The sequence below is a fragment of the Coffea arabica genome, chromosome 8e (genome assembly GCF_036785885.1).
Source record: "Coffea arabica cultivar ET-39 chromosome 8e, Coffea Arabica ET-39 HiFi, whole genome shotgun sequence".
NCBI classification, from domain to species: Eukaryota; Viridiplantae; Streptophyta; class Magnoliopsida; order Gentianales; family Rubiaceae; genus Coffea; species Coffea arabica.
The window spans coordinates 48644368-48667861 of record NC_092324.1 but is presented as its reverse complement, the minus strand read 5'-3'; the positions used below and the strand labels follow the sequence as shown (position 1 = coordinate 48667861).

The 23494-nt window shown below is 34.6% G+C and overlaps 2 protein-coding genes across 3 annotated transcripts; both read right to left on the bottom strand.

The window, feature by feature from the left end:
- Nucleotides 1-3021: 3021 nt before the first annotated feature.
- Nucleotides 3022-6604, bottom strand: LOC113703137 (transcription factor KUA1). The gene is made up of 3 exons (XM_027224403.2): nucleotides 5918-6604; nucleotides 4196-4404; nucleotides 3022-3749 (listed from the first exon to the last, which is right to left on the bottom strand). The coding sequence occupies exons 1-3, from the start codon at nucleotides 6222-6224 to the stop codon at nucleotides 3252-3254; spliced, it is 1014 nt and encodes a 337-aa protein (XP_027080204.1). The 5' UTR covers nucleotides 6225-6604; the 3' UTR covers nucleotides 3022-3251.
- A 7172-nt stretch (nucleotides 6605-13776) lies between these two features.
- LOC113703138 (azadirone synthase LFS-like) lies at nucleotides 13777-22933 on the bottom strand. Of its 2 annotated transcripts, XM_027224404.2 has the most exons (11): nucleotides 22638-22933; nucleotides 21834-22026; nucleotides 17143-17208; nucleotides 16853-16904; nucleotides 16330-16451; nucleotides 15872-15972; nucleotides 15717-15775; nucleotides 15556-15612; nucleotides 15406-15451; nucleotides 14911-14990; nucleotides 13777-14117 (listed from the first exon to the last, which is right to left on the bottom strand). In XM_027224404.2, exons 1-11 carry the CDS (start codon nucleotides 22719-22721, stop codon nucleotides 14057-14059), a joined length of 921 nt encoding a protein of 306 aa, XP_027080205.1. In that variant the 5' UTR covers nucleotides 22722-22933; the 3' UTR covers nucleotides 13777-14056. The 2 variants fall into 2 exon arrangements, 1 of the variants encoding a protein (XP_027080205.1); XR_011819883.1 differs by lacking the exon at nucleotides 15406-15451 and having other exon boundaries at nucleotides 22638-22910.
- Nucleotides 22934-23494: the final 561 nt, after the last annotated feature.

Here is a 23494-nt window from a genome sequence, read left to right as displayed (position 1 = left end):
ACAAAACTCACCACAAAAAAAAAAAAGGAGAGAGAAGGAGTCTTTATGTATAAGACTATAAGCCCCAAAAAAAAAAAGGAATAAATCTAATTTTAAGAAAAATAAAAAGGATCAATTATGCATGGAATTGCTCTTAAAAGGGAGAAAAAAAAAGCATAGAATTTATTAAATCTTACAGTACCTAATTAACCCGGGGCACCCAATATTTACAAACTAGAACACAGCAGACCCATCAATTTAATAAGGGTTAATTTCGGAAACCTCTTTTCCCTAATCACACCTGCCACCCCTTAACTTTGAGAAATTACACTTACCACCCTTGGCAGAAAGAAGTGACGTGCTGTCCCAATCAGTAGCGGGGAAATTACGATGCTATCCCCTATTATTAAGTAATTCTTGCACAGGAAAATGCTGCAAAAATTAAAAAAAAATTGAAGGTGTATTAATTGAAAATTGAAAGAACAAGATTGCTATATCATTTTTGGCACACAATTTGAGTGCCATTTTTGGAGTATATAAGCCTGATGGTGGGCTTTCTTAGCTAATTGAAAAAACATGACGTCTTTGGAGTAGTAGGATTAATCAACTAAAAATCTAACACTACCAATTAGCCAAAACACCACGAGATTTTAAACAAATTATATTAATTCTTTTTCCTTAACAACCTTGGAGTTTCAAGAAAATATGTGATGAGTGATTGAGCTTTGGTGAATAGATCCCTACTTATAGTTGTAGAATAGGATAGAGGTTACAAACATGTATGTCGCCTTATTTGTCTAGACATACAGTCATATAAGAACTACATCATTTTAAATATTATCTCTCTCTTTTTTATATTTATTAATAAAAAGATAATATTAATGAATATTTCTTTGATTGGCCAGGTTTATAGGGACATATAAAGTGGCACAATTTAAGTGGATAAACCATACATATGTATGGATCAAATAACTCTAAATATTATCTCTTTAATAAAGAAATAATTATTTAGATATTTATCCATAATTTTGTCACATCATAGATACATATGACATGGCATAATTTGATTGGTGGAGGCACCTCAACATTTTCAATTGATCAGGAAACCTCAACTTGACATGTGGAGAGATATAATTGGCCGTTTAATAACCAAATTTCCAAATATGCATGACATGTGCAATAACCCAATGAGTAACAATAAATCATATAAATAATTTATAGATTAATAGTAATTTTCAATTAATTAAAATTTTATTGTCTACATTATCTACTACATATTCACATACTACACTATGAATTGTTTATTTATTTATTTTGTTTTAAGTGAGAATTCAAGCTTTATATGGGGAAGGGATAAAATAGTAGGTTTGAGGGTTAAATGGAAATGGATAAATGTTTTCACATGATTAAAACAATGGGTCTATCTAACGAGTGTCTAATAGATGGATTACAGGTATTCATATTTTGGAAAAGTAATGTTAATTAGAAAAATATCTAAATATAAGATAAGATAATAATTGTTAATGTATAAATGTAAAATAAGGTAATAATTATTAGTGTGTGAATTTTAGAATGTTTAAAATATTCATAACTCTAAACATTCATAACCGGTCCAATATTTTTGTCCTGTAAAATGCATACCAAGACTTTCCAACTATATGTGAACTGCGTGTACATGTCAAATGGAATTGAATGCAATAAAAAATTCTTTCTTTAGCAAAGAATGTATTTTTGGGCAAGTTTTAGTAAAGAATTTGAGTTTCTTATTATAAACAGTTTTTTTATACCAAAGCATGGCATGCTTACGTAGCCAATTTTCAACCGCTAGTGTCCGCGCCGCCAGCGTGATGGTTGATAAGTACAAGATATCCATCCTAGTTCGTAAATACTTATATTGTACCCGCCTAATGTATCTTCCTACATATCATTCAATAAAACTTTTGTATTTCATACATTTTAAAAGTATGTTGAAAAATATTCATACTTTTTAATTTAATTAGCCATATAAAACATATAATAAACTTTCAACGTATTATACTTCACAAATTATAATTTAATTTTTTATTTTTAAAATTTGAAGAAAGAGAATGTTATACTTTTGGATTTTTACCAAAAATAATAATAATAATAATAATAAGAGTGACACATATCATGATAACTCCAAATGTATACAAATTTAAGTAATAGGGTGATAAAAATTTGATGGGTTTAAAATTGCTATAAATGTAGCATATTAGGGTAATACATATTAAAATTTAACGCATGAAATACATCTTAACGAGTTTCCACAAACAAATCCGAAGTTTAATTACCTGACAACAAGATGCACTTATCTAAGCACGAAAAGTAGACGACAAGCATACAACACGTATCCACTAGCATCTGTTTGGAGGGCGTCTATCTGGAATATAAATGTTAAGCCAAGTAGTATTGTAGTAATTGCCTTTCCGATAATCCATCACTCTCGTACCATCTGTGGTGTTGTTTTCCCTCCCGTCCTTGTTCGAACGTCAAATTTTCAGACGAAGGGAACCCCCCAAGCTACTTCAAGTAAATGTTTTTATCATAGTTATTATTAAACCCGGGGCCAGACGGGACCAAGTCTTCTAAGCTAAAGGAAAACAATTATGGGCTGTTAAATAAGGGGCACATCATGCATTCAGTTACTTGAACCACAGCAAATCGGAGTTCACTAAAAAGTTTTCCAGCCTCACGAAAGCAGAAGAAATAGTAAACGAACCATCTCCATTTCCTGCACGCCATGTATTCTCAACAGGGCAAGTTTCCAGAAATCACACTTCGTTCATTTACCAATATCTGGTATCTGCTTAATCAACAGAGCCCTCTTTCAAAAGCACTCTGGGATGGCATCACAGTTGGGAAAAGCATCTAATATTTATCATGCTGTGAGGCTACGATAAGCAGAGGGCATTTTACTACAAGGCTGTGATTAGAGAAAAGCATCAAACCTTCAATTCTTCCTGCCATAAAATAATAACTCCCAAGTGCAAAATATATAAGAGATTGTGGGCGGGAATAAAATGTCACAAAAATGCTAAAGATTTAAATTCAAATAATTTTATAAAGTAGCTAAAGCATACAAAGTAACATTACTGACTACTTAAACATAATCTAACAGCCCCAGAAACCAACCTTATTATGCTGATCCAACAAATAAAACTAATAAACTTAAACCATGCTAAAAACTAATCCTACGTATAAACAGAAAGCCAACAGGCTCTGAGATATTCTATGCAGAAGAGAGTACTTCTCTAGACTGCATGAATAGCACTATGGCTTGAGTTCATGCCTGAAGTGCCAGAAGAAGGATTTGCATGGAAAGCTGACTGCCTCGAACCATCGGCCAATTTTAAAGATAGAGGAGGTCTTCCATCTCCAAGTGAATCCCCTAAGCTAAGTTTCGACATGCCAACCAGCTCATCCACATTAATTGGGCTCTTTGAATGAACTGCTGTTGGTTTGACCACTTCATGGCTCTCTTGTCTTGTTGGCTCTGTGCCATAGCCCGACCACATTGGAAATGCCACTGGGAAAAAAGGAGCAACATAAGTAGGATAGACAACTGGATAAGAGTACTGTGAGCTATCTGGCTTAGGAGGCACAGCTTCAACGTCATTGGAATTTGCAGAATCTACTGATTCAACCTCTTCCTCCATAGCAGCAGTAGGCAATTCATTGTTGCTTTGTGTCTCAGCTTCAGGAGGATTTCCAGAGAAGAAATCTCTAGAAACCATGGGAGCATCGGCCGACTACATGTGCAAGGAAAAAAAAATGAAAATTCAACATTCTTATACTCTCCTAGAAACATATAATACAAGTAAAACTACTAGGCTATCATTTCAGTTAAATACATAGGATGCTTTTGTAAGAAAAATTTACAATAGCAGAGTCTCAAAACACTTTCCATGCATTTCTCAGTGAAAGCATGATGTACATATGCTATACACCAAAAAGTGCATCTCTCCAGACCATTTGACCAACCTAACAAGCATCACAACCTAAATATTGTCTAGTGCCTATATGAGACTTGCAATACTTTCTAAATATTAATTATTGAAAAGGTAGCAGAAACTCCTCCAGAAGTAATGCTCTCTGACAGAAGATTTTAATAATCCAGGACCACAAGAATTACTGCAATTTTTTAGACAATTTACTTGTGTAATATTCTACTACTAGAGATAAATAATATGCTTACTTCATCAGGCACAATATCAAAGAGGCTGGAGCGTCTTTTTCTCCTGGATACATTACTTTGCCGGATAAAATATTTCTGGGCATGGCTGGCTACCTGGGTAGGTGTTCTAGAAATCACATAATTACGTGCAATCCCACGCCAATCACCTTTACCAAGCTTTTGTAAACCAAGCAGAAACATCCGATGTTCCTCCTCAGTCCATGGAACACCTGCAAATCAAATTGTACAACTAATATGTTAAGTCATCTTCAACCAGTCACACTAGTGATTGTAACAAAGACAAACATGAACAATAACAATTAGATCCCTAGCAAGAAAGCAAACAACTCCTTCAGTCATGCAAAAAATGCAAGTATCCTTGATAAGAGTCATTTCCCCATCTTCCAAGTAGGGGCTATATCCACAATAAAAACATTCACCATTTTCTCCAATGATCTCTGAGCAGGCATTCTCTGTTCTTCAGGATAGCAGAGTTCATTTAACAGTATGCTTTTCATCTTCTGTACCCCTTCACCTCTTTGCACGATCATACGTAATACATGCAGTGCACCATACAACTCAATACTTAATGGGATCATCATTAAATGATTATAAAAGAAATTGAAGTTGAAAATTGCTGCAATATTGATACTAGAATCACATCGAGTGGCCGGTGTCCCCAAGCAACTTACATGCAACAAAAAGTATTCAATCTTGAAGTTCAAGTAGCAAGCAAAGTAGCAAAGAATTTGATTCATCCTAGATTAAAAAAGTTGACCAACTCGAAAACATGAAGTTCACAGATTATAGGTTGACTAACAACAAGACTGACTCCTGAAACGCAATTTGATATCTCCGCAGATAAATTGCTTAGACCAAAGTTAGAATCCAAAACTGCATCAAACTCAAAACAAACGTCAGTTCAGGGATCTCTTTTTCGTTGAAAAATAACAATCTTGCCTGATTTGTGAAAATACATAGAACTCAATGGATATTCTAGGCATGTTGTTTCATTTTTTTTTTGTCATTTCAACAATCTTAGACCTATAAAACATTACAATTTATTCAACTTGTCCCTGTAATCAACAATTTGAATATCTCAAGAGCTCCTGAAAATGATCCAACCCACTGTCCTGATTTTTCAGTCTCAGCATAATGTCCCCCATTCTCAACCAAAAGAAATTTTTATTTCTTTTGCATTCTTAGTCCTTTCCAGGTAGTCAGACAAAAATAACCATTTAAATATGCAAATAGTAGGCCATAAATTTGAAAAGATAAGAACAAAAGAGTTTCTCCAACTTCCTTCTTTGCCATTATCATTCAAGCTCACCAGCAACTTCAAGCTGACTCTTGGGAAAAGATGATAACAACAGGCAGGACATTCCATACACAAATAAATGCTATTGCATTTGAGCCTAAAATTATCAGCAGTCAGAAGCAAAAAGTTGCCTAGCATTAGTTCCCCGGCTTTCCAATAAGCTTCAAAACCCTCACGCGTATCAAAACCCATAACGCATCAATACAATTGCACAATCTTACAGTTCCAGACAAAATCCGGAAAATCTTTAAATCTCAATAACACAAAATGAAAAGTTACCTAGCATGATAGTCTTTTTTACAAACCAATTGTAATAGAGAAACTAATTACACCGCCGGCACCACCATAGATCCAAATTGGTACGAATATCAAAAGACAAATAAAACAAAAAATCAATAGAAAATAATTGCCAAAAAAAAAAAAACCTTTCTTTCTTTCGCGGCTGGATGAAGACCCGGCAACAAAATCTTCAGAAGCATAACCATCGGCGGCGGCGGCGGCAGAGGGATGATCAGGGGTGTCGCCCGGAGAATCATGAGCAGCCAATCCATTTTGAGGAGTAGCACTACCACTACCACTACCGCTACTACTATAGTGGGACAAGTTACCCATACTAGCACTCTTTCGGATCAACCCATCAGTTAATCGGACCCCAAATAGCTTCACGCCCCTGTTCGGACACGTCCTAGAATTATGCCCGTTTTGGCTGCAATGTGAACACCTCCTCGTCATCCTCGAAAGACAGTATCTCACTAATTCTTATCCTTATTCACCTGAAATTCGATCAGACCCGGGTCGTATCAGGATTCGAAATTTTCCCGGACTACCCAATTCGAAACGCCTATCCTGAGCAGCGAAGTTCGGATTTTTACATGATCTGGGAGATGGGTTTTTGATGAAGATAAGCGGGTTCCTTTTGGTTTCTTTTTCTCGGTAAAGATTGATTGAAAGAATGTTTTCTCTGCGTGTTTTAGTGTGTGTTTTTGGTGTAAAGGGAGAAATGGAGAGGGGTGGATACAGATAATGAAATAGATATAGAGAGAGAGAGAGAGGACAACAAGGCAAGGAGTACAATATAGGAGGGGGGAGAAGATGATGAGGTTATTAAATTTAGGTCAAGAGATACATAAAAAAGGTTGGAAAATGATTTGGCGTGGGAAGGCTTATGTGGTGGCCTCACAGGAGCCGTTGGTTTAATTTCTACATTTTACATGAATATATTTTTTAATTATTTTTTCATGTATATCAAATTATTACAGTGTTTTTTTTACAAAAATTTTAGAAAATTGAAATCCATTTTTCTTTTTTTTCTTAAGTTATGATAAAGTTTTCTTTTTGGATTTTCTTTCCTCGTCTTTATTTTGATTATCTTTTGAAAAATCTTTCTATTTATTTTGAGCAATAAAGCTACCCTTAGTTATTGTTGAAAGTGAGGATAGTGAAAGAAGAGAAGAAATGAATGCTGCCTCGATGGACATATTATTTAAATTTTGATAAGATTATTTGTATTTCATCATTTTTATTGATAATTGACATTTGGAAATAACTCAAATTAGTTGCCCATCTTTTCATTAATATTACGAACAGAAGAAGTGGATATTTTCACACTTCTTTGAATTATTTAGCTTTCTTCTTTCATACCGTAAGAAAATTATTTATTTTGAGTTAGAGAAATTTTTTTTTTTCCTCTTAAGGGGCAATGGGATTTAAAAAATAAAGAGAGAAATGAGGGATTGAAATCTAGAATCTCTAAAATTTAGGACTTCAACCTAAGCTTTCGAGCTGGACAACTTATGTACTGATGTACATAGATTCTTTGATTGGATAGTGTAGCCTCAGTTTGATAATTTTCGATCTTAATGAATTGTCTGGTCTAGTACCATACCCTTTGCGATAGATACTTCAAATCTAGAGCTAAATCCTTCAAAAAAAGAAAAAAACCTAGAGCTAAATCAAACCAGTTGACAATTTGTCATTAAAAACACTGGAAAGGATAATATAATAATACATTAATGCCATCCAAGAAAAGGAAAAAAGTCGTTTCATCCTTCCCTTGAACAAACAAGCTTTCTTCTACTCTATGCAACAAGTTATTTAAGGCGGTTCGGTTAGGGATCTCCTCTTAATTGTTTATCACTGTACCAATTTCAGATTTTGTTTTGCTTACATCATACACACAATTTCCAATCAACTTTTTATTTTACATACATTACATCACAAAAAGTACTACGGTAATTATTTCAAATAACCTCCTTTCCAAAAAAAAAAAATCTGTTTGAAAATAATGATCTTCCTAAAAACTTGTTTATGCTTGGATGACTATTTCAAACCTCCCCGTTTGGCAAGTGAGTTTTTTGGATATTTGTCTAAAACTTTACTGTAGTTCACTGTAAAAAATTTTTTAAAAATTTTTGAAGTGTATTTTTTTAAAATATTTTGAAGTGTATAGTTTAAAAATTTTAAAATTTTTTTTGAAGTTACTGTAGTTAAAGTTTTTAAAAAACTTGTAGTAGATAAACTTGACAAAAAACTTGTCTACCAAACAAATTTATTTGGTTTTAGACTCATAAAGTTGTTTTAGACTCATAAAGTTATTAGAGTCTATTTGATTGAAACAAAATAATTTCGTTGACAATTTGACTAGTAATTATGGTGTCTATGTCTATAACTACAAGAGAAATGTGTGTGGAGTAAAAAGAGAAATGCATACTCTCTTCTTCTTGGAATTCAATTAGCTGTCCAAACCCTCACGGGAGATGTCATCTTTAACCCCAGTCAAAGGCCACAATTATATGTCACCATGCGTTTTGGAAGTTACGTTTGAGAACTGGGTCTGCTTTTTTAGCCCACCATCTCACCAAGAATGAGGGAAAGTGATGATACACTTTTGACAATGATATATATACTTTTCCATTTTCCTAAACACACTTGAGATATGAACAAATCCATCCCAATCAACTGTAGATTACTTGAACATGAACTCAAAACATTAATGAGCAGACGCTATCAAAATCTCACACGGGTTCAACCCCTGCGAGTTGAGCGTTCCAAAATTGAAAGCCCGCTTGCTTCGGATTTTGGATCTGTCTGCAACAACTTTCTTCATATGATTATTTATAAATATATAGAGTAAATTTTACATACACTGACAGTGTATACACTATCATCGTTTGATTCATGACATGTATGTAAAAATTAAATTTTATATTCAAATTTTATATAGTTGTCATTTGTCCAACGTTGATAGTGTATACACTGTCAGTATAAAAAAAATTAATCTAAATATATATATATATTTGCAAAATTGACAATAAAAACTTGTGTTACTCCTAAATCGTTTCAAGACAAACATGGGGAGGTAATGAGGTATGATTAAAGTTTTCGTGCAACATGTGAATGTTGTATTACACGGTTTGATTTCCATTTGAATACTTTTGTTGTGCATATAAATTTTGTTAGCAAACACAGACAAAATGTATGCATAGAATTGTGTCTATAAATTTATACTACTCCCTCCGTCCCACTTTGATAGCCTTGTTTTCCTTTTTGGTCTGTCCCAAATTGTAGTCCACTTTCCCATTAAAAAATGTAATGATCTTTCAAATTGTCTACAATACCCTTATTAAATATCTTGTTATTAATACATTGTTATTAAATACTAACTCATTACATTGAATACATTGAGCTTTTCCAATGCACTCTTCGTTATTAGCATAAGGGTATTTTAGGAAATTATTAATCTAAATTTATGTTTCCAACCAAATTAATTACACTTTCTTAATCTGTGTGAAAAAAAAATCAAGACTAAGTAAACGGGACGGAGGGAGTACTAAATTTTGGAAGAATGTTGAACATGAAGTTGCCTGCCTGCCCCAATACCTATTGATAAGTGATAACGTAGCGCGACTTCCCCATGGTAGTTGCCTAGGATCACATCTGTTCACGTGCCCACTGCATTGATTCCAATTTGGTCGGATTAAACTTTCGGTTGTTTGTCCGACGGACGTCCACGACATTAAGATATATTTTAGGTGTTATATTTTTTAAAATATAAAATTAACTAAAAAAAATAAAATATATAAAAAAGGTAGATAATATTAAATATATAAATATATAAATACAATAAAGGATAATACTTATTAATATATATATAATAGAATAAATTAATATTATATGTGTTAATGAGCGTTCTAGGAGCATCGATAGAAGAATCCTTAAATATTCCCTTAGGATCGTCTATCCTTCTAGAGTCTAACAATGCATTGGATTTCTTGCTAAAAAGAAAATGACAAGTTATGCAGGAAGAGGTAAATGCATTGATTTAGGAGTAAAGATTTTGACCCTAACAAACAATCAATTATTGGAGAAGTCAGCCTTGGGGTTAATGACTATACTGTGTTTTTTAAAAGCTTTTACATGATAGTAAAAAGGAATCTTCTTGTCCTTCATGGGGATGGATTGGATAGGCATGCAACCGAGGATTACTAATTAATGGGGTTGGATTGGATAAGATAGTGACGCAACATGGTAAAAAACAGTAGAGTAACCATCGTTACTATTGTAAATATTGGACGAGTAATTACTAATTGATGGCCATTCCATCCCAATGTCTCTGCTTTCTCTTTCTCCTTTCTGTTCTTAGCTATGAGGGGAGTAAAATGTCTACTTTCGATGCATACTTCTTGTTAGGGGAAAAAGAAGAACAGAAAATGATACTTAAACTAGGCAATATATACAAGTATTTTCATATGGAAAACATTGAAAAGTAGAAGCAACTTAGCATGGTACAAGTCATTTATAGACTTACAGGTCAATAAAAATTACTGAGCTTACTTTAGCTTATTGCAAAAGATTTTGGACAAAATGACAAATCCGCTCAAAATTATTTTTCTAGCAGACGTCTAATGGGCATTTATTAATATATCTAAATCACACCTAATTTTATTACGTAAATACACACACTAATAATTATTATCGTCTCTTATATTCATGCACTTCTCCTAATTAACTTTATTTTTTTAAAAAAAAATTAATGCCTAAATCACGTCTCAACAAACGTAATAATCAAGTAAATACCTGAATTAGACAAATCATTCATTAATAACCAAGTAAAACAACCTCTCTCGCCACCTTCTCATGTTTTACTATGAATGTTTGCTACGACGTCGTGAGCAGTAGAGAACACCAACAGATTTATGGTGCAATATTTTGGTTTACATGGTCGGTGAGATTTTTGTAATTTTGCGTGGGGCGGACCACATGGGTGACGTAACTTACTGAACAAGGTCACCGTATATTCTACAGTGGAACCGAATAAATGATATATCTTATCATTTACTTACTTAAAAGGGGATCTTAAAAGCAAAAAAAAAAAAAAAAAAACCTTATCACCAACTTTATCCAAGTTCGGACTTCGGAGGCGCAGCCTTTTATCTCCATCCGATTATTATTTATGTGTCGGACCCCACTGGCTATGGTCAAAAGTTGGTGATAATCAACGGATTATATTAATTCGCAAAAGGTTATCCTCAAACTCGAGCATCTATCCGTTTCTTTTTGTGTTTTCTTTCTTTCTTGTACAATATTTATATATATATATATAGACAATATATCAAGCGAGACTACTATATATTGTGATCACTTTTTTGAATTTTCTTCTATACCCGTATTTGTGAGGGTAAAATGGACTCAATAAAGCTAAAAAGAAATCCTAAAGTTTAACAACTTACTCATTCCTATCTAACAAAAAAAAATTAATTCATTTATCTAAATGACTACAAGAAAGTTTTATATTTTACTTCAATAATACTTCTCCACTTGTCCAAAAAAAAAAACTTCATTCTCTTTTCTCTAGACACACTATAAATTTAGTATTATGCTTTCATGATTTCTAACTTAAAGTATTTTCTATTATTTTTCAACAAAATGACTTTTGTTAGCATATTTTTATTAGTTGTATACATATGAGCTATGGCTTAGTCACAGTAAACTTTTAAAAAGGAGGAAAAGGTAACATTCCAAGGCCCAATGCTGAGTTTAAAGTAATTCATACAAATCCTCCTCCAAGACTTTTAGTAGCTACAGTTTTTATTTCTTTTTTCGAGCGATAAGACTTTAATCTAAACCCTCTTATTTATAATTACTATCACCTTGTCATTCAATCCAATTCTCCCCCCGTTAGAGTTAACTTCAAGCTTTCCTTAAATAAGGTAAACGAGTTATAACATTTTTTTTAACTTTTTTTTTTAGGGTAAGTGAGAGGTCTCAAACTTGAGATCTTTTACTTACATTCCCTCCCCTATTAATAATGAAACTCAAATCCAACCTCTTATAGATTGTTAATAGCAAAATTCGAATCTAACCTTTTTTATGCTAGCAATGAACCTTCCCCAGACAAGATAAGATGAACAAAGTCTTGCCAGGAACCAAATAATCAAATAGCAAATAGAAAAATATTTTTTATATTTTGTAATAAAAAGTTTGGTGAGTTTAGTTTGATCATAATCACATATTAGAACATATCCAGGAGAGGTTTTTGACTATTTTACTAGCTTCCTTCCAAGTTTCATAATTTTCACTAACTTCTCCAATTAGAAATTTTGAGATCCAATGCTCATATCAATCATGAGAAAATGACTTTATTAGCCTCACAACTTTTCAGATGGTACACAATTATTGCTGGCGTAATTAGTGAAATCATACTTAACCATTATTAATTGAATTTAACCACGATTATAAAATATTAAATTATTTAGTTGTTCCACTTTGGGCAATTGTATTTGTTCTTCCCTTTAACAGGGATTGGTTTCCTCTTTGTTGGGTATTCACCTTTTTATCAGCAGGACCTCCGTAGAATTCAATGAATCTACACTTTGAACAATAAAAATAAAAAAATGCAACTCGTGTGGATTTCTTTCACTCTCACGAATTTTGATTGTTGCGTTATGAATGCATCTGCAAAACCTGTTCTTGATACTAAATGTTATTGGCGAATTCCATGATTCACCTCCAAAAATTGAAGAGACCATAATTGAGATGTTACTAGCTTTTGAGTGCTGCCTTGCAATTTCAATGAATTGCACTTACACTTCTTCCAATTTTAGTTTTAAAAAAATAAAATAATTATTCACTCTTCATACTAGATTAACTAATTAATGTAAGCAGATGGATGAAGGATATTTGTCTAATCATATTATTATCTTTTCTCCGTCTCTCGTGATATCATTCTTTTATTGTTAGTCGAGCTGACATGTTACAAGATATTAATTAATCTCAAGGGAGAGGCTAGTGAAATTTACAAAACCTGAATGGAGTGGAGGGTAGTAAAATAGTAGAAACCCCATGGAAGGTTTCTAAAATTATTCCCGGATAAAAAAAAGAAAAAAAAAATGAAACTCGATACCTACGACCTAGGGAAGAATGAGAAGATTATATACTACTACTAGTTACATTCGATTTGAGACTGGGACAGGGGCCACGTGTTCTTTCAAAGCCGACTTCGACGGCTGGTGAAGACCGTGGCCCCACAGAATCATTTTGAGATGATGATTTCCACGTGTCGTCCTCGACCATCTACCTTAGCCCCCTAATTTGGTCATGATTTCACCGGTGTTCAGATTCCAAAGAAGAGTCCAACACGTGTCTCTGCTTGATTGTTGCATTAATAATTCTGTTTTTGAATCCCCCATTTTCACAGAGACCCGTGATGGGAATGGGAATGGGATTGGGATCCCCATCCATTTGCTTATCCTTAAAGATAGATAAAGGTTGTTAAAATGGATATCACGCTTTAACCTTTTCCTTTTGCCATCAATCGTGGGATTATCTCATCATTTATTAACTACCAAAATGTAATGAAGTAGCATTGCGGTACTAACTTGTTTTGTGAAAGATGAATTGACATTTTACCCTCTACTTCTTTTACTCTGTACATGATAAAAAAAAAAAAAAAAAGCAAGAGAAGTATAGGATTTATTATTTAAGTGACGAAAAGGGAAAAGGGAAGAATTGAATTTAGGACTTTTTTCTTTTTTGGATTCTATAATAAACATCATCCTTTTTTTTTTTTTTTGGCCCAATGTTTTTAAAATTAGATACTATGATGGACTTCTTTTCTCCCTCAATTACATTGGTGAACATCATCTGAATTGCAATCCAGACGTATTGTGTGAAAGAAGAAACACTTTTAAGTTACACCAACAAAAATTGGAACCAATAATAATAATAATAATAATAAAAGAGAACAATATAAACAAAGTAAAACAAAAAAAGAGAGAGAGAGAGAGAGAGCAATTTGGTTCATGGGAACGAACCCATTTGAGCCAAGCAAATTGTTAGGCCATCATCAGGGTAACTTACTTACATTTTGTCTTTTGGAATGTTTCCATCTCTAAAATTTTAAGCAAGATTCTGGTAGCAATTGAATTGACAGTACAAAGCATTTCCCAGCTGGAGTATCAGATTAATATGGAAGTTGAAGCGGTAGGCCTCCTCTGGACTTTGGCATTTTCTACAAAAGGTTTCTTCCGCATACTTTGCCATTCGCTGTCTTCGACCTCACCACATCAACCATAAGTAACCCTAAAGCGTTGCTGTAGATAGTCTCCGATGCGGATTGGAGGATACCTGTCGAATCAGCAAGCCAGTATCATCATCATAATCTTTGCATCTGATAGCAACTGTTGAGAATAAAAAAAAAAAAATGGGAAAGGGAAAAGCAAACTCCTAACTGGGCTTAATAAACTAAGAACTTTTTAAATTTTACTGATGATGAGGTCAAGAAACAAAAAGCTATTTTATTTTCTTGCATAGTTAAATAAGGATAGATACCCCACATCAACACCAAAAGAACAAAATAAATGTATCAATAAAAGCTAAGGTCAACACTCTACCGTGTTACATTTCACCTGGCTTTTTCACATTTCTATCAAATTTGACTCGTCTTTACTTTGGCCAGCTCGTACTATGACCTAGAGAAAAGTATTGTTTTGTTCGGTCAAGCTAGCTTTACCTTATCCAGGTTTAATATTATTATTGCTCTGAAGTCTGAAGACAGGCTTGACCTAGAACAGCATTCACCAAAGGATGCATGATACAAGCCAGTATCTCCAGCAAAGCTTTGAGATAATACTAAAAGTTTAATGCCTGGCATGCTTTTCACCTATGTGAACTAAGCCCAATAAATAAGGTACCAAAATTTTGAAACTGTTTGTAAAGTAGTATCAAGTAAAGCTATCTATTTGAGACCACGCTTGAAACTTATTAATGGACGAGTTCCACAAGTATGTATTACTGCAACTAGTGGACTGCTAACAGTTCAAGGAACAAGGCAAATGGAGATAGCAGGGACCATAATGCAGAAAGCTTTACAATCACATTCAGTACAACATGTATTTCAGTGCAACATGTATTTCCGTACCTAGGAGGACGGGACTCACTGCAGCAACTCTTTAAGCATTCTACCATGCAATCTGGGTTTCCGTCTAAAAAGAAAGCCGCCTGGATTTGGCAAAGGAAAATTGTTAGCTTCTGCAGTGTGACGATTTAGTTTTCCCATAATAGCATGGACAACAAATTCAGAGCATATATTATATAGGGTGTCCATCCACAATTACGTCCATTTGCTCAGAATACCACATGACAAAGACCCATTTCATGGCAGCAAGTATAAAAAAAATTGGACAACACATTCACCTCAAGATCATATACATGTTTCGGTCTGAGTGTTAATATGGACCCAACTGACAAGTAATCCTGGGGGGAAAAGAATATTTTGCAGCCTGATTGATGACAGCCTATTCAAGCAACATATAACCATAGGCGGTGGTAAAAGTAATGAAATTTATTAGAGAATGAATGGGCATAGACTAGTCTGGGACAGAAAAGAGGTACATTATGAGCAACATATCATTACCGAGTAGCGTTCCCGTCCTGTAGGCAGCACTCTGTGCAATGTTGATCTACAAAGAACGAGAAGATAGAATACCACATACACAAACCAGTAAATTGCAATCCTTCTAAGCGACATGAAATTTGTTTTGAATGCAACCAAATATGATACTACCTGAACAAACAATTTGTCCACCTCTCCATCATGTCTGCAATGTTAACTATGAAAGCCCTGAAAAGCAAAAATTTGCCAGAAGAAGCTAAGTTTTGAAACAGATGTACTTTCAAGGATGCAAGTCTGTGGAAAGCAGATATCATAAGCAATCAGAAACCAACCCATTGACATGATGAACATCTTCCCAGACCCGATTTTGCTCAAACTTTTCCCTGGAAATCTGTCAACATAGATAAGATGGCTACCATTGAGATATACAAGCCTGCCTCAACAGTCAAGTGTCCTTCATAACTAAAGCTACTCTATGAAAACATGCCTGAAGACCACCAACATCCTCTGCCGCTAGAAGAGTAATCATTCCATAATCTGAATGAGCAGAAGCACCGTATATTTGTTGATCAGCAACTCCTAATTCAGCTGCAATTGGTAAAGCCAAAGAATTCTGTCAATGAATAATTTTCCTGCCACTATCTGAATCATGTAATTGAATCCCTAGTTACTCAAAATTATTGTGAAACCAATTTATTCGCAGGGAATTATTTGTTCCATCTTGCTGGACAAACAATTGGCTGGAAAAGGGATTGTTAGTTTATGATGAATTCCGATTTATAATCAGTTCAGTGCAACATTTGAATTATTTCTCAGCGACATGAGAAATTTTCTTTTTAGCCACTGAGCCAAGATAAAAGGCACCAGTTTGCGAGAGCTGTTATAGTCAAACTCCAAAGGTAAAAGTGTGTCAATAGACAAAAATGACAAAAGTTTATACTAGACCTGGATAGTGTAAAAGACGGAGGAAACCATTCGGTGGATCAAGAGCCCCAACCTTCGTAAAGAAATCTTCATCCAAGTTTAGTGCCAGAGCAACTAAAGAAATCAGTCTTTTTCCAGCATTTCTGGTAAGTGCAACAAAAATCAACCTCAAGTTTTCCAGCATAGACATTTCTTAAATAATGTCTGATTAATAAGGAAAGGAATAGGAAATCACCAGCATTAATACAATTATGCTAAAACAATCTGTTGTGTGACTCAAACCAAAAATTTTGTATTGTTGAAGCCTCCTGAGCCCTACCAATACTTAATAAAAGTATTGATAAAAGTGGTTCATTACGTCAAAAGATTCAGCAAACAATTTACCAAACAACTTACAGTGAATATACTGATGCTCAAACTCTAGCCGAATGAGTTAATAAACATTAACCTAAATGCATCTATATTAAATCCCAGAAACAATGACGCAAATAAACATCAAATCTTGACCATTAACCCCTGAATGCACACCTCAGATGATACTTACAAGACACTTTTATGGTATTCCTCCATCGTAGATCTCCAAAGTGGTAGCAGTTCTGGAAGTCACCAACACAATAGGAATAAAATTACGAGTATGACATTTCCCAAAAACATAGAATTTACGCACAAAGAAAGTTAAAATTATTTAAAAAAGGAACCCTAATATACAAGTTGAGTGTTGCAAAAGAATGAAACCTGCCACTTTATGATTCATACCAAAAAGTGATCACATTTTGGAGAAATGCAGAATATTTCTAGATAAGGTCAAATATGTTATCTGATATACAGAAGTACCTGCTGGAGGCCATTGATTTTTCATATCTTCGAAAGGACCAATATAGAAGCTTTCTTTTGAGTCACCTACTCCAACAAATGAAAATGGTCAAAGAGAGCTCTCCTATGCACTCCCTGTGGTTAAACAAGTCAATAGAAGAGAAGAAAGCATTGTAGTTGCCCGACTCACAAGATTGTCAACTCCCTAGACATGTGAAAAAAGAGAGTGCGCTATCAGGTTCAGCATAATTAACACTGATGTCCAATATACTGATCCCAAGTGTCTAACTGTGACGGCCCCACCTTCCCCTGGGCGTACCCTAGGGTTTAGGGGACCGCCTGCCCAACTCTCGCCAGGACTCACTCACTCACATCAAATAAAATAAGATGCAATCTCAATAATAAACGAAATATAGTTCCCAAGTTTGGAACATACGAATACGTTCATTTCTATCTCAACCATCCATATAGTCCCAAATACATCAAAAGATTTAAATTCTCAGTACATTCAACCCTAATTGAGCGACTAGTGCGAGTACAATTACAAAAGTCAAAACAACTAGACTACGCTAGTCTGTACACATCTCACGCCTCGTTCGTACCCCTGCAAGGAAAACAAATGGCGTGGAATGTGTACAGACTAACACTCCGAATTTCGAGGAAAATACCCTACGTTATTTCGAAGTGCATGTATGAATTTCGATAACGAAATTTTTTTAAGGGGGAGAGAGTGTGAGGACCCGTAAAATTCTTTATATTTTTCTTAAAATTCCCTTTAATTTGAAATTTATTCAAATTTATTACTTTACAATGACTTTAATATACATTCACTACCCCAATAGTTACAAATAATCATAAAAACAAGGGTTCCCTTTTTACCTTCATCGTTACAATAAATTAGGATTTTTATGTCTTTCCGTAATGTGAGTAATCGGTGCAGAGTGTGTACTAAATTTAGTGAATAAGAGTGACTTTTAGATGAGAAAATAATGTGTGATTAGAAATAATAATAATAAGTTAGTGAATTATAAGTTAAAACCCTAATATACGCGATTTAAGAAAAATCGGCTCGAACCGACGGGTATCGTTCACTACCGATTGGACACATCACTTGACCAACACCTTCCTCACCATAAAATATCATTGATATTGGTGCAAAATATCTCCCTCATCCTTAGCCCTCTTAGCCGAAATATTTGACCAACAAATGTAAGGAAAAAAAAAATTTTGAAATGGATTTTGGTTGCGACAAGTGGCAACCATCCCTTAAGTATTGACCAACCAATTTTCCTCCATATTTATCATCAAAAAACACACAAATTGCCCTCATTTTCCTCCTCCTAGCCGTGAACAAGAGAGAGAGTGTGAACAAGAGAAAAACAACTTCATTTCATCTTAATTTGCACCATTTGAGTGAAAAAAAATAAGATTCTAAACCGATTAACTTGTAAATTGGAAGTTTGGGAAGCTTAGGAAAGTAAAAATTTCAAGGGGAAGTGAATGAGAACACTAGCAAGCTCTAGTTTTGAGGTAAAATGGTCTGACCACTCTTTTCTTTTTCCCTTAATCATGTTGGAGTTGTTTAGTAACTTGTATTTGTGATTATGATGCTTAAATCAAAAGAATTTGGATGATTGGGGTGATGCACTTGAGTTAGGGTTTGAATGATTTCCTTCTCATACTTGTTGTATGGATGGTTTATAATGTATGTAAACTTGTATAAGAGGTTGTGGTAGTGATTTAAGCAAGAAATGAAGAGATTTTCCTTTTAAACCCCAAAGTCCAGATTTCAGGAAATCTTGTTTTCAGTTCTGCCCGTTTCTGTTTGCTTATGATAGAGGCCGAATTAGGCTTAGCATAAAACATGAAAGTTGTAGATAATGATGTTTTATAGTTTCCTACAAAATTTCAACTCAATCCGAGTACAGTAGCATGTGAAAAGATAAAAATACCCCTGACTGCCATAGGTAGAACTTTAGGGACAGTTTTGACATTTCACCAATTTGACCGCGCCTGTTCACCCTGATGCGTACTGAATTAGCATTTAGCCAAAACACAAAAATTGTAGTGCTATGTCTTAGCTTTCCAACGCCCCTAGAATCACCTCGATTGGACTTCGGTAACCTGAGTTATTGTTATTTAAACATAGCGCGTTTAACTGACCTGTTTGTGCGATTCTGGTTCAGTAATTTCAAATTTTGACCTAGATATACTACGAACTGGACTAGGTGGTCTTCATCAAAGTTGTAGCTCTCTGGCTTAGCTTCGAAACGGTATAAATTGTACCTCAATCCGATAAGCGTAGCTGTGATTGTGTCCGTTACGTAAAACAACGTCAAATCTGTCTTGTGTTAAACTTCATTTCCGCACATGTCCTTAGCTTGATTTTGTACTTGTATGACTTTGACCCTATTGAACGGCTATTGAAATGAGATTATTTTGTGTGTAACTGTGGGGTTGATTGAGGAAAGAATGATGCCATAAATGGCTGAAAAATAGGTAATACAAAGGGCATGCTGTCCAAATTTACGCTCGAGAGCTATGTAGATATACTTGCGACACAAGTAAGGCTTAAGAGCGAATACCACTTGAACCATCTAGGATATTTGCGTTTTCTTTTATCGAAATATATAAGTTAGAATTTGGCCAACCTTGTACCCTTGGGAAAATGAAATTTACGACTCATAGAAATACGTTTTCTCCATTTCTTCGACTCAAATGGTATTTCAAGTGTAATTGTTTCAAATGTGTAAGAGTGAGCATGAATTTTTCGAAATTTGATAAGTATCGTGAATACTACTTAAGCGAATTGTATTTATTTGATTTTCTTAAACCGAAACTTCTATGTTTCGAACTCTAGAGCGTTTTACATTCGCAAATGATATTTTATCGCAGATTTGGACTCCAACCAAGGAGTTGGACCTGAACGTGACTTTTGAGAGGCACTAGACATTTGGTGAGTGCTTCCAAATACCTGATTGAACTGGACACTTGTTTTCAATATTTGACCAATGTGATCGAATGATATGTGATTGGTATAATCGGGTAAGGGTGTATTTTATCGCACTTGCCCTAATGTGATGTGTACTCGTTATTATTACAATTGATTTGATATACTTGTGCGTGACTTGTAAGTATTGAGCGGCAGTATGTACCACACTCAATCCGAGTGGGAGGTACCTCTCATTCCCGTCTCCGTACTTTTATCTTGATTCAGTTGATTGGAGATGTTATCTCATCGAATTTTTGGGAACCCAAACCCCACTGGCTAGTTAATCGAGTCGAGCCGGCAAGGGTTTGGTCGATTAGATAACGAACCATGGGTAGTTAGTGATGTCGAGTGGAGTGTTATCTTCTCGACTAATCGGTATACTAGAGTATTACCACCAGTGTTTAGTTGGTGTTCGGACCCGGTAAGGGGGTTGAATGGTAGACGGATTGGAGTTAAGCGAAGTACTACTGGATTGGTTACTTTACTTGAAAATTGACGGAGTATCAACTAATATTTGATCAAGCTCTGGTGAAGCAATGTGAACTTGGCTCCTGAGAGCCATCCGTATCGTTATACTTGGAAATGATTATTGCTTATTGGCTTATTGTTTCTTTTGAACAACAAAAGCACTCTACACTCGTTCATTTTGAGATTTGTTACTTGAAGTGTTATTGTTCACTTTTATGAACTTGTTATGCTCGCTATCTTTTGCTATGTTGATACTTGTACTTTTAAATATTAGTCAACTTGCTATTTGGAATCTCACTGGATTTTTAGCTCATTCCACTCCATTTGTTTTTCTTACAGGGGGTACGAGCGAGGCGTGAGACGTGTACAAACTAACGTAGTCTAGCTGTTTTGAATTTTGACTTGTACTCGCGCTATCACTCGCTTAAGATGATTTGTACTTGGATTATATACATTTTGAAGTATTTCGGGTGTATAGAAGTTTTGTATCTTGATTTGTGCATCGATGTATATTATAAGGTTGAATTGCGATGTTACTTATTGTCTATGGATGTATGCGTGAAATACAAGTGAGTGAATTCTAGCGAGAGTTGGGCAGGCGGTCCGCCGAACCCTTTGATACGCCCTAGGGGGAGGTGGGGCCATCACATTAACCATCTAATTATTAGTCCACAAACGAAAGTTGGATATGAACAAAGTTCAATAAAACCTCCTACGGTTTCATTAAGAAATATACATTCGCTCTGCAGAATTTGTTTGAGAAATTCTTGCACCAAATTCAACTCAGAGAAGTGTCTTTAACAAACCAAGCATTTTTTCTTCACACCAATGACAAAACTATAGCTGTTGTAAACAAAGATAAACATGGGAATTCCCATCCATGTCCACAACAAAATCGATGCTCAAAATGTTACAATTTATCAGCCAACCAGGAGACAGAGAGAGAGAGGCCAAGTAATCCCAAACCCAGCCGCAGCATTAAAATCAGCCCAATCTAAACAAATGCTGGCATCAACAAGAATCTGAGAGCAGATTCTGACTATTAACAATTAGGAGGAAACATTGCACATTGGACAAAACTGACTAAATATGCTTCCACTATCAAGGCCGATAAATATCCCAGTTAGACAAGCAAAATAACATAACTAGCTAGCAAAGTTGAGTAATATCTTTTAGCCCAGTTCAGAGCATCAAAAAACTCTAGCAGAAAAGAAACACAATGATATTAAGAAGTTATATTTAGCGAACAAACCTTTGGATATGGAAGATGGGTCAAGTTTCTCAGCATAGAGCGGTGTATAACCTCGATGGTCCTTTCGAACCACTTTCATTCTCTCTTCAGAGGGGAGCACGAAAAATTTTCTGCTTTCTTCGAACACCCTCTTTAACAGCTCTTCTTCAACTCCATGATTGATTAAGTAAAAGAAACCATATTCCATGCATGCCTAAGTTATAAATGAACCACTTATTGTTTGATTAATTCAAACGAAAATATTATTGATATTACTATAATTCTACCACATAGAATTCACTTCTTTTGCGTAGAGACGACGAAGTAAACATGAGAATCAAGATGGGTGGAATTTAATTCCCGTATATTCCAATTTATTCATGCAAAATTAGTCTTTAACAGCAAATTTAGTGTCTTGGGAGACTTTCTTAAGGTTTCTGCATTAGTAACCAATTTTTGCTCTAAATCCTAACTTTTTTCATTGCGAACAAACTCAAGGAAAAAGACCCTTCCAAATTCATCAGTTAAACAGGAAATTTTGATTTTTATAGCATAGCTCATCCTATAAGGTTTGTGCCTCATCGCTTCTTAAATTTCGCAGAAAACTCTTTTAAGTTTCTCAACTGTTTTCACATGCTTACTCTTTAACTTTCTCAACTGTTTTCACATGCTTCTGGGGCAAATGTACCGATTAAAGGCCTGATTACAATGTGATTTTCATTATGACCCAGAAAATCAAGAATTCATTGGAATTTCAAGAACTATGCCGGGATAGGGTGAGTAGTAAAGAGGATTTTAGAAGGTGTTTGAAGAAGAATCAATGACCTGACGAATGGACTGAGCGGTGGAGATGCGGTCGGAGCAGCTGAGGTCGATGATCGGTAGTTGAAGAGCAGAATTCGCCATCATTATTAATAGGATAATTATATCCTCTGTTTCTGCCCTGTTCTTTCTGGTTAGAATGCTTCACCTTGTGCAAGTCTGTGACTCCAATATCAGCTGACTCATCTAACAAGATAAAACTCGAATGCTTCACCTCGTACACGTCTGTGACTCTAATATCAGCTGACTCATCTAACAAGACAAAACTCACACTTTCCCTCCCTTGCTCTTTGGTTTTAAACAGGACTGTACATGGGTCGGCTTATTCCAAATTCAACTCACTCGGCCCAAGAAAAAGATCGATGAGTCTAATTTTTTAAAACCTGATATAAGTCCAACCCTTTAATCTGTATCTATATATATAATTGTATATAATATATTCATATTTTGGTATATATAATTATATATCTAAATATACAATACTAACACTTATACTTATGAGTTATACGTCAAAATATATTAATATATATAAGAAATATTAAATATACAAAACTATGTCAAAAAATTTAGAACGCAAGTAACGATCCAAAACCCTAAATATACTTATGAGTTAGAATTAACAATTCTATTGCTTTCTTGAGGTCTAATAGTGGTAATTCCTAGTTTGCCTTTAGGTTTAGTAATTTTTTGTGTGGGTACGATATTGGCTACTTCTTATGCCAAGTAGTTAGATTATGGTTTAACGGTTTCAATATCTCTAATATGTTACCTAGATGCTTGTAATGGTTGCTTGTATTTTAATTAAGCATATATGGGTAGTTTTAATGACAAAACATGCTTTTTGTATACTCCACCAATTT